Genomic DNA, 12,570 nt, shown 5'->3' with positions numbered 1-12,570 from the left:
GATTTCCCTTTTTACAGAGCTGTGCTTCACCTCAATAAGAAAATGCCTCCTTCAAGACATACCAGGAGGCAGCAAAGGTTTCTATACTCATGGGGAAGGGTGTTTTACAATCTCCATTATCTGGAACAAGACAAAAATAAGTGAAAACTACAATCACATGAGGACCAGATTGACAAAAAAATTAGTAATGTGGACTGCAGAGATCTCAAAATCAACATAAAGAGTTGAAGATGGACAACCTCAAGCATGCACATACCAATATAAACAAGGGAGTACCTATGGAACAGTAACAAAGGGGAAAATCTAATCTCTTTTCTGGCAAATCAGTGCCTTTCTCAAAGGCACTGATAATAAAACATTATAGAAAGTATAGCGGAGGGACTAGATGTCTGTGCAGTTTCAGGACTACAATCTCACAGAGATTACACAGAATGGCTTTGGTGGGAGGGGATCTTAAAGATCATCCTGTTACAACTCCCCACTGTACAGTGACTCACATAACTGGAGTGCTGCAGTAGACAGATGCAGTCTCTTTAGGAAAGCCAAATAAGGATGATGAGAAGAAGTTGTCCTTTGTGTGAGAGAGCTGTGTGAAAGCACGTAGCTATGCCTAAGGGAGATGATGAGTTATTCTCAATTTCATGAGTTTAAAGTCTGTGTCCCCCACGTAGCAAAACATGCGGGAAATAATCGGAGGCCTGCATGAATGAATAAAGAGCTCCTAACAAAATTCAAATCTAAAAGTGCAGGAGAGGTGAAAGCAGGCTCAGACCACGCAGAAACAATACAGACTGCCTGCCTGAGCATGTAGGTACCTAATTTGGAAAGCCAAAGCCCTCCTGAAGTGGAATAATATGGTGAGGTGGTAAGGAACAAGAAAAATTTATGTAGGTGTATCAGGAGCAAAATGAAGACTGTCATGAAAAATACAGGCCTGCTGGTCAATGGGGAAAGTGACCTAGCAAAAAAGGAATTGGAAAGAGCCAATGCCTTTTTCTCCTCAGCCTCTACTGGCAAAGCTTGTCTTCAGCAATCCCAGGTCCTAAGAGAGGTAAAAAAGTCTGGAGCAAGGAAGACTTACCTTTGTTAGTAGAGATTCAAGTTAGGTAACATTTAAGCAAACTGGACGTACGCAAGTCCCTGGGAACTGACTGGATGCAACCGTAAGTACTGAGGGAGCTTTCTGATGTCTCTGCAAGGCCAATCTCAATTATCTTTGAAAGGTCATGACATTTGGGAATATTCCTCAGAACTGAGAATAACCAAATGTCACTCTGACCTTCAAGAAGGGCAAAGAAGATCTGGGGAAGTACATGACGGTCAGCCTCGTCACAATCCCTGAGAGGGTAATGGAGCAAATACTCTTGGAGCTCATTTACAAGTATGCTAAGAACAAGAAGGAGACTGGTGACAGAGAATCAAAAGCAGATCTGAAAATATTGCCAATTCCTAGAACTTTTGTAGTTCAAATTCATTCTACTGGAAATTAACTTATCTAAGATCTCTAAGAAACATTCTCTCACTGGACAGTGCCAATTCACTCTCAAACGTCAGAAAAATCTGTCACCTTCAAAGAACATGAATTTAATCTTATTATAGCAGACTTCAAAGCTTGGAGTTATTACCTCTTGTTCCCGCTCTAAAAGTTACTCCACTAAAGCTGTAATTATTCTAAGAGAAAATCAACTTCAAGAAATCAGAGTGTATGGCCCATTTTCAGGATAAAAATTTGTTGCTTCAACTTTTTGCTGACTGACTAATGAGGTAAGAAGCTACAGTGAAGTGAGTATGTACAGGTCATTCCAGTATTTCTTTCAGTACTTTTTTCTTCCACATCTGCACATCACTGTAATTTATATTGCAACTACTTCTAATACCTCTATTTTTATGTAAAATGAAACACCAATTCTTCTATTTCAAACTGAAAACTTATAAACCATTTAAACTAAATCTGGGTTTTAATGTTGCACTAGCTTTTTAAAATAGAATTCCAAACTTTACAAGAGATGATTAAGCATTCTGAAAATTTAAGAACCGAATGAAAGCTGCAAGGAAAGTTTAAGTGCTTTTCTGTTCTACTGGAAAATACAATATAGAAAAATCTGGCCTTTTATTATCACGTGCTTCATCATTTTGTTAGCTTTGAAAAATTCAATTGTATGCTTTTTATAGAAGTATTTGCTCCTGAAAATGTCACTTTCAGTCTCAAATTGGTTCAGTCGGTGCAGACACGCTCATCATGGTTTCATGATTTTTGTTATCGGTATTCCACATCATAACATCATGTAGAGCACTGGAGTTTAAGAGTTAACGCTCCAGTTGTATGGACTGTGTATAGTTTCTAGGTACCCTTCTCTAAAGAGAAAAACGACTAATCCCAGAAGACTACACTGCTCCTTTTCTGTTTAGAGGGAAAGATGAAACTGCTCGGGACTCACTAGACTGTCCTTTCTTTCTCTGCTCGTCTGTATGGTGTATGTTCTCTAGCCATCTCACCTTCAGCACAAGAATAAGACCTTTGGTCTTGGACACTCACTCCTTTATTTGATTAGCTTCATTACTAATCATACTGTATTATACTGTGTTATCTAGCATTCTATTATCATATTTGGTAATTAGTTTTCTCTCTTAGCTCACTGTCCCCATTTCCCCCCTCCTGAGCCATGGGTCCATGGGACCCTTCACTCCATTTAGTCACAGAACCAGGCCAAACCAGGCCCAAACCTTTTGACATATTTACAATTTAATTTTTCAAAGCTAACAAAATTGCACTTTAAAGCAGAATCAAGGAACTGGTTACATGAGCAGAAAGTACAGCAGGTAAGAGAAACTCCTCTCACAGACCCAACTCAAATACCGATACCCAAATCAAAGGAAAATCAATTGTATAATCTTATTTCTGAAAAATTCAATTGTTTTGATTTCAATTACACAAAAAGAACAAGAAAACAAACACATACACCAGTTTAATAATGAACTAGCTTCTAGTTTAGGTATTACATGTGACTAGTGGATATCTGTGTTGCATAACGATCACCATTTAGCGCTAGAAACACTCTTCATTATTTCTGTTAACAACCAGTACAACAGCAGTTGTGTATTACAAAAGCAACAGATTATACACAAAAGACTGAATAAGGCAAAAGACAAACTTCTGTTCTGCTATCTTCAAAATAACACTGTATCTGTGTATCACTGCCTCAAACTTTTAGACAATAGCTAAGTTTTTAAATGAACTATGTTCTTTCAAACAGAGGGCAAAACCGATCTCTCTTCACAGAAGACTTCAAGATTAAAACACCATATTTCTAAGCACTTCTGATATAGCTGCATATTTTCATTAAAGTGACTTAAGCAAGTAAATTCATCTTATTAGAAAGCTGATCAAAATATGAGTACCTGAGTCTTAGTTTTCATGCTTTTTAGAGGAGTCCCTCCTCCTGATGATACACCTTTTAATTCATCTTTTAACTTGGTAATGCTGTTAGTTAGAATCTCCAGTGTTTTCATGATTTCTGCTTTGTCTTCTGACTTCATGGCTTTATTTTTCTCAAGCTTTGAAATCAGCATCTGTCCAATTTAAACAAAGAAAACAACATTGCAATTTCCATCACATATCTGTTTTCAAGTAACTACTACAACTAATGGAAAAACAGAGTACTGTATTTCTTCTGCTATCATAGCATCAGAGAGGTTGGAAGGGACTTCTGGAGATCGAGTCCACCCCCCCCTATTAAAAGCAGGTTCCCTATAGCTGGTTGAACAGAAAATCATTGAGACAGGTCTTGAGTATCTGCAGAGAAGATAGCAGGCAACATGTTCCAGTGCTCTGTCAACCTCATAGCAACTAAGTTCTTTTGTATGTTTGCACAGAACTTCTCATGTTTCAGTTTTTGCCTGTTGCCCCTTGTCCTATCACCAGAGACCACTGAAAAGAGCCTGGCCACAACCACTTAAAGCCCACACTTTAGATACTTAACATTGATAAGACCCCCTCTCAGTCTTCTCCAGGCTGAACAGACCTAGATGTCTATGGCTCTCCTAATACAGCAGATCTCCAGGCCCTTATTTCTATTTGCGGACCTCCACTGATCTCTTTCTAGATGATCCCTACCTTTTTGAACAGAGAGGCTCAGAACTGGACACAGTGTTCCACATGTGCCCCCACCAGCCCAGAGCAGAGGGGGAAGATATCGTCCCTCAACCTGCTAGCCATGCTATGATCTGCAAAACTCAGTAAAGAAGACTTTTAACATTTTATATTCAGATATTTAATCTTTGATAAATGGATTTTCTAATGAACATCTGAGGTTTCCATTTGATTTGCTCAAGATACTGAAATTATAACGATATTTTTGCTTTTTCCCCCTCCCAAGCTTGTGTGCAGTCACGTACACTATTCTATATCAACTTCTGCACTTACTAAGTATAGCTTTCTCTCTCACTTCTCACAAAGAAGTTCACATTTTGCACCCAAACCAGACAATTTCAACTAAAACCTGCATCTAATTGTAGATGCTTGGAATTTAAATGAAATAGTATGACAAGACAGATTAAAACTCCAAATTTAATGCGACTATGTCATTTCAGTTGAAAACATGCTTATTTTACTCCAAAAATAACGCCTCCTATTTTATTACGTTGACTTATGACATCAGAAGCAATGTTGAAGGTACAGCAGTAGAGGCTGAACCTTCCCACCAGTATTCCATCACATGTTGTTGCTGTGCGACAAAGGGCAGCAGAGGGGCAGCCTGACAAAATGGCGCCTGATACAGGAGTGCAGATGCAGCAAAGGTGTGTAACTGAATTCTTACATGCAGAAAAAAATGGCACCCACTGACACTCACTGACGCCTGCTGAACGTTTACAGAGACCAAACAGCAGAGGTGAGTGCAGTGAAGCAGTGGGTGCATTTCAGCAATACGCAGTCATAGCAGCTCTGAAACAGTGGGTCACCTCCACCGGTACAGATTTTTATGAGCACAGCACACAGGCAGTTCACAGCTAGCAAGAATGCATAGCTAACAGAGGTGAGAAGCAGTTGTTTTGTGTTGAGAAGTAGTGTTTTGTAGCTGAGAATCTGTTCTATCAAATTTTGTCACTGTGCTCTTTGTATCTGCTGTAGTTTCCAAGGAAATAAATAGAAGGCATTCCTTTCGGAGCCACCTATGTATCTGTCAGTTTTGTGGCTTACTCTGAATTATTTTCACGAGGATAAATTTTACAACTCAACTGCTGACCTTCACTAATGCTAACACTTTACCTTTTGTGTTTCAATGTGCTTCTCTAAGATTTCTTGCTTCTTTTTTCTCACATCTTGTTGAAGTCGCAGTGCTTCCTAAAAACATTTAAAAAAAATACCGAAAGTTTCTGGATTTTGCAAAACAATTTCAGAAGAATAATATACTGTATGTCACAACTGTAAAGTAGTAACTTACAATAACAAGAAAAAACAGTAACAAACTCAACCCTAAAGGCAATATTTAAAGCTGGATCTTGGAAAACAAAGTGTCACCAAAAAAAGTGAAGAACCTAATGATCTTCATTAGCAAAGCTGTATACAATGTAACTTGAAAAGTAAAATAATATACTACCACAAGATTTACAACATGCAAGAGTTCAAACTTGTAAGGATGGTATCTTGAAAGAAATTGTGAATCTAGCCAATAAATCAACCTCTACAGTACAGTTCCAGACAAAAAAAATAAACAAACTGATTACCCTCAGAAAAAAAAATCTATATTGCATTTGCTAAAAACAGAATTGTGGTGATGTGATGAGCAAATCAAAACAAATTGAACCTGATTAATTTGTGATGCACTGCACTCAGAAGGAAAAGTAGGGGACTGCCACAGCTGCTGTGTTCAGGTCTTAACTAATGCTTCTCGAGAGAAAGCAACTGCTTCTTGCTTTCAGATATAGAATGTAAAATCTTAGGTACAAGGATAATAGCAGGAGTCTATAAAGAGCTTTGATACCAGCATATTAAATGAGATAAAAGCAGTGGCAGAAGATGAATTTGCACTTCTAGATCACCAATCTACTATCAAATTTTAAGTGGATTACCATATACAAAGTGTAAGTGCACAACAGCCACAAAAAAGAAACACTAACAAGGTCTGTATGTGTATTCTCAAATACTAACAAATTCTGCTGCGTGAAATGTTAGTTTTGCAATATAGTGTGCAATCATTTTTCTGCAAGGAAAGGGAAGATAAGACAAGGGGACAAATGTTCAGAAAAACTAGGGAGACAAAGAAAGAAGGGAGTGAGTCCCACAAAATCATGTTTTTCGACATGTTTCATTATAATGAAAATTTCTGAAGACAGGGAACAGCACAAAGAGAAGCAATAATTTGGCATGTCTTCAATGTTTTCTCTCAGAAACAACAACAACAACAACAAAAAAAACACAATAGACTACAGGTGTTAAATCAATAATTTCATTCCAAGTGGTTTTCTTGTGTCTTTGTTTGTTTTTGGGTTGTTTTTTTTTTTTTTTTTTTTTTGCCATTTTGCAAGCAGTCAGTTTCTTATATTGAAAGCTAAAGGCTGTGATTCTGAAAAACATGTTTTGGGGGGACAAGTACAAAATGAAATCCCCAAATCAGAATTCATCTCTGAAGTCTGGACCAATGTCACAACTGACATGCAGCAACAAACCGCTATTTCAAATTATGACATTAGGCTTATATTTGAATATAACTTCATATTTAATTCTTAGTATGCAATTTAAATCCAGCCAGATAAATACTGTCCTGTGTCTTGTTTTAATGAAGTGTAAGAACAAAGCCAGAATAGGAGCTTTACTGGCTCTGAGCATCCAAAGCTAGCTAAACTACAATTAGAGTGATTCACTTAAGACCAAATTTAAGGCATTTTTCTTGCACTTTCTCTTCAGTATCATGCATAATTAAAAACAGATGCAGGAGAACTATAATTTGGACAATAAAATGCAAAGTCGCATCGTTCTCAGATTTCAGGTGAATACACAACTGTGATCACTAAAAGTACGAAATGTAACAAGAACAAATGGCCTGTTTAACAAAAATAAAGTTCAGTTCCAGAAAGGCTTAAGAGAGAACACTGACTATACTATAACTATGCTATACTGCCTTCTCATTCACAATAGACAGTTCATGCCTCAACATGGAGACTGTGTTTCTGGGAAAAAGAGTTCCACATTCTAAACTATTACAGAGTTTTAAATCTGCTCGTACTGCCTGAACATGCGCTCAAAAAGTAATAAAACAATAATGAATTTTCTTGACCTCTGGAAAGAAACCATTACAGTAAACTTAATCTTGCAACTAATATTACCTATGCTCAAGATGAATATATATAGTGGACTATCTCTAGTGGTCACAAGTTCCCAATCTAGGTCCATTTTATAAAGAAGTATATTTAATTTACCTGTTTTTTCTTCTGTGCTTCATTAGAGTCTAGCACGGAAGTGGAAACAACAGGCAAAGATTTCTGTGCTGCCTTCAAAGCAGCAGGGTTGTACACAGTTTTTGTCAAGCCAGTAGAAGTGGATAAAACCTACAGAAGGAAATCATTTTATTTTTTTTTTGCCAGTGAATTTCAATTTTTTAAAAATAAATGACTGTATAGAAATATCTACGTGTATTTTCTTTTGTCTGTTTTGATGGTATGGAATACAAAAATTTGGTGAAATAATTTTATTTGGAGTTGCTGAAATTAAACAACTTTTGAAGAGGCAGCATAACATCAAATATATAAAAATTCTGAATATCAGTTTATAAATTCTTTCCAATTTCTTATTTACTTCAAAGTTAAAAAATATATAAAATTGTATGTACTTGAGCTTAATTAAAGAAGTAGGAGATAAAGACTTGCTCAAGAATAAGTGATTTTTTTTTTCTTTTATTATTTTTAAGTTCAAAAAACAATTTTATATAGCTGCATGAATTTTCTTGGCAAAATTCAACAATTGCAGAAACTAAGGTCCAAAGCAAATAAAATAGCTTCTTTTCATAGGCAGTTTCTGCAAAGTACAACTTGCACCATCAATACGAGGCAAGACATACAGTGAAGTCTTGTACATTGTACAGCAAGGAAGACAGTCCTATGGCCTTACTTATTCCTATTTTGCATATGAATGTTTCTCCATGACTTACTGAGAGCACAGATGCCTGCTTTACAACCTCTCTAGCATTTACTGTTTACTTCTCTAAAGTACCTGAGGACTTGGAATGTTCTGTTTCTTGCAACATTTCCTAAAATACATTTTGGCCACTGATTGGTATTAAAAAAAAATCCTTGATTAAGAGTTGAAGATAGTAACAGCATAATCTTGCCTGCCTTGATAGCAAATTGCAACATTTTCAGGAATTAAAAATATCTTATACATGTGGAAAACTAAAAGATGCATGCAGAGTCTACTGGTCACCATGCAGTCCATAAAACAGATACTATGCCCAAGAACAGAAGAAACAAAAAGGACAGCCAACATTAGAAAGCCAGAAAAGATCAAGAGATCAGAAGAATAAGAAGGATGCTTCACATAAAAGATTTTCTTGTAATTGTGCTACTGATACTATTTCTTCCCCACATATAAGAATCTTGTAGAGTTGGTAGTATAGACAGAAAAAAGAAGGAAAAAAAAAAATAAATCAAAGCATGTTTTATATATTTTAAAAGCTAATATAAAACAATCTAAGCAGGCAATCAAAAGAGAGATGAAATTGTTTCAAAACTAATTAAAGCATGTCAACATATGCACATCCCAAACATGTTGTTCCTCTTACAAAGTAGCTTTAATACAGGTCATATTAAAAAGAGCAGACCAAGTAGCAAATAAAAACAGGGACACATTCCTTTTGCCCTGAACTCTCTTCATGGCAGAATGAACCTCACTTAGTCATCTCCAAAAATAAGAAGAGATGCTATAGCAGATGTACCTGCATTAACTAACAAAGAAGAGCAAGAAGCAACATGTTAACATCCTACATCTTCTAATGTTACTGAAGAGGGAGAACACTGTGAATCTTCACTGTGAATCTCACTGTGAATCTCGAATTGCAAATCCCTGTTCAGATTTGAAAAGGTCTCACAATGGCTGTTTCATCACACCTCCCTCCTTCCCTTCCCTCCTTGAAAGGCAAAGATACCTCCTTTCTTACTGTGAAGTTCTTGTAATTTCCCGCATTCAGCCAGAAGCAGAAAAATCATCTAGGACGTACCTACGTTTTTGACAGCTGTCAATTTCTAATGGTCACAGAGCACTGTTAGGGTAACCTAAGCAAGGCATTCTCTTGCAAAAGAGAAGTAGTAAGTAAAACAAAGTCAAAAAAGTTCCAGAACTCCACTGAAAATGCAAAGGAATCTGTTGCTTCACAGTCAATTCACAGAACAGCTCAGCAGCTAACCCAAGATAGTCTGGACTGTAAGATACAGTGGAAAAACCTTTTGTAGGATGAATTTACTCTTTGTAGAAAGGTGTTTCAGGATAACTCTTACAAGAAGAGGAGAAAAGGTACTCCCATTCAAACTGAAACAAACTTCCAATTTCTAAAGTAGGTACATATTATCTGCATAAAATGTTGTTCTTCATGATGAATTTAGGTCAACAAGAATCAACAGAATACAGCCAAGAAGCAAAGATCAGTATGTTTAGGTGGAATGCTTAGCTTGGCTTGACACAAATTGAAATGACATCGGTATTTAAAACTAAACATTAACTGCTGTTACATTTGTGTGCATAACACAGCACTGTATTTTTGTAGTTAAGTTTACTATCAGCATTAACAGATAAACTGAAAAAGGAAAAAAATGCAGTGGATGCTTCACTCATTGTAAGTCAAGCCAATTCAGAATAGAAAAAAGACGTAACTAGGCACAGGAATCTAATTACTGGGTAAAACTTGCTGCCTCCCAATGCTGTCTCAAATGAACATTATCAATAATGGGGAAGTCCATGCCCTAAGGTGTTAAATAGGTCTGGAAACCAGCATTATTAACTTTACTACAACAGTAGCAAACTCCAGCAACATTAATAACTGTTCTGAAAATTGCTACCAGTGGGCAAAATATAACTCATAACTACTGTTCAGATGCACCTCTCACATCTTACCTCTCTTTGTCCTTTCTGCACTGATTAATTTTTACAAGTACTGCAAATGGTAAGATCAAGTAAGACAGTAAATGTTTACAGAATCAGCTTTTAGGGAACACAAAAGTCCAAAAGTAATTGTTTGGTGGTTTTATGCTTATGTTTTGCATTAAAAAAAAAAAAAAACAAAAAAAAAAAAACCAACATCTACTTGTTAGACAAATGCAGAAATGCATTTCAAAAAATAACTCAGGATCCTGAAGCATTTCTCGTTATTTTTGTGACTGAAAAAATGGATCTACCATATCAAAACAAAAAAAATACAGTTCTGTCCTAATATGTTTACTTACCCTCAGTTAATCTGAGATTCCGTGTATTATATTCCACAAAACTAACCTTTAACAAATGACTTTATTCACACTTCTGAAATAAACTGTATATAAACATAAAGGGTTTCATTATAGAAATAATTCTTTTGGAATTGAATGCGAGAGGAAGGCAATACAAGATATTCTCTTACCTTTTCAGTTGCTGGAGTAACTGGCTTTGACACAAAACCCAGTCTATCCTTCACAGATAATTTAGTCACATTCTAAGAAAACAACATAAAGTTATCCTTCAAATATGTGTACAAATACAATAATTTACGGTTTCCTGTATAATTTTGAATGTTAGGAATTTTGAAAAACAGGTTTACTCAGAAAAGTAAGACAACAAAGTAACACCATGCTGTTGGAAAATGAATTTGCTAACTGAGCACCTACAGAAGCCCTTATAAGTACATGTCAGTTTCTGTGTTTTTGTAAGCTGCTATTTGCAGGCATCATTTGCAGGAAATTGGGGTCTGAATTTAAATTCACAAATTCAAATCTTTTGAAAAGAAAAAAGTGCAGTACTCTTCCTTTTCAGAAGGAAAACTGAAGTAGTGGCATAATGCTATTTACAATACTTCCATGAAAATTTAAAAGCTATTTCATATGTGAGTAACGTACCAGACTCTGACACAGTTTGTATTGGTACTACAGCTTTCTTCATCCTTAAAGGTGATGTACAGATATTGAAAACACTTTCAGATAACCATCTGTCTCATGAGTTTAGTTTAACAGATAAGAAACTGAAGGATAGCTTTTAAGTTCTTAAGATAGAAAGTAACCTTCAGTTTAAAACCTGAAAACTGCACTTTAATACAATAAAACATTTTTAATCTTGTTTTTTAAACCATGGTACTTAATTTTTCAATATAACTTGGTTAAGAAAGCCAAATATCAGTGCATTTAGGAAAAACTGAGATATAGAAATGCTGCTCAATCAAACTATATGCACTTATAAGCACTCAATGCCTATTTACACTGTATGAATAACTTCCATTGACAGACTTACTAGCATATATTTATACGCTGCGAACCTATTATAGAAAAAGAAATATGTGTGCCTGATCTTTTTTTTTTTTTTTAATAGATCTTACCTGAGTGACTTCTGTATTGGCACTCTGTGCTTCCGTAGGTTCAATATTACTTGCAGGTACTGGACCTAATCGCTCCTTGACTGATTGTTTCACTACTGGTAAACTCGGTTGTTGAACTAAGGGCTGTATTACCTGTAACACCCCCATCCCAAAAAGAGCACAATGCAATATTAGTAACAAAAGACTACTACATATGCAGTCCAACAAATATATAAAATTCCTGCAACAGCATTTAGATTTACATTTTTTCCTACCAATCAATAGCTTTCCACTTGAGAGCAAATACAAACACATCAGGAGATTTGGAACGCTGCACTGACTATAGTGCACACAGCTATAACATTTACTTGGCACATGCAGCTCACAACAGAGTTGCCATTAATTGCATCAACTTAGACTATCTTAAGGTCCACATTAGAAGTAACAAAAAGTGGCCTAAAGTGATTCTCCAATCTATTTTATCAGCCACCTGTAGAAAGGCAAAACACAAACCTGTATCATAAGCCTGTATCTCACTTTTTACACTGATACATCATTCTTTACCTTCTAAAAGGATGACTAGAAAACTAGTGGGACTGAGGAAATAAGCAGAGCAGCTGATCTTTGAACATACTATCACTATATCCTGACAGATAACAACTTTTAATTTGAAAAAAATATTAGTTAAATACTTAAGACAAAAACAAAACAAAACAAAAGCCCTGATGCTTCTGACCAAGCTTCTCATCCTATTTATGGAAAAAAAAACAAACCCAAAAACAGAACTAGAAGAAACCATTCAGAGGCCACCTAATCCATTCCTTTACTCCAGAGCAAAGTCAGCTATACGTGAAGTAATTTAAAAGAACCTGTACTAACTGTAGCTATGATATCAAATAATAAATAAAAAGGTAAGTTGATGTTCACCAACCCCAAAAAAGCTTACAAATTAAAAAAATATATATTTATTCATTCAATGATTTTTTTTTGTAATTTGGTATACAAGAACATGAAAGTCCTGCATTCCAAATTTTAAATTTCCTGTTTC

General features: G+C 35.8%; 1 protein-coding gene across 10 annotated transcripts in view; it reads right to left on the bottom strand.

Moving 5' to 3' along the window:
* Positions 1-12,570, bottom strand: part of RBM26 (RNA binding motif protein 26) — a 55,156-nt gene that overhangs the window by 18,757 nt on the left and 23,829 nt on the right. For 9 of the 10 annotated variants that reach the window (XM_052705863.1, XM_052705864.1, XM_052705865.1 and 6 more), the window contains exons 13-17: positions 11,544-11,675; positions 10,599-10,670; positions 7,417-7,545; positions 5,267-5,341; positions 3,400-3,570 (exon numbers count right to left, since the gene is read on the bottom strand). In XM_052705863.1, coding sequence (XP_052561823.1) covers positions 3,400-3,570; positions 5,267-5,341; positions 7,417-7,545; positions 10,599-10,670; positions 11,544-11,675 — 579 coding nt within the window. The remainder of the gene's footprint in view (positions 1-3,399; positions 3,571-5,266; positions 5,342-7,416; positions 7,546-10,598; positions 10,671-11,543; positions 11,676-12,570) is intronic. The other variant, XM_052705873.1, reaches the window with a different exon arrangement.

Source organism: Tympanuchus pallidicinctus, unplaced genomic scaffold, assembly GCF_026119805.1.
Source record: "Tympanuchus pallidicinctus isolate F22 unplaced genomic scaffold, pur_lepc_1.0 scaffold6, whole genome shotgun sequence".
NCBI lineage: Eukaryota > Metazoa > Chordata > Aves > Galliformes > Phasianidae > Tympanuchus > Tympanuchus pallidicinctus.
Note: the sequence above shows the minus strand (reverse complement) of the source record. Positions and strands in the feature narration are given on the sequence as shown.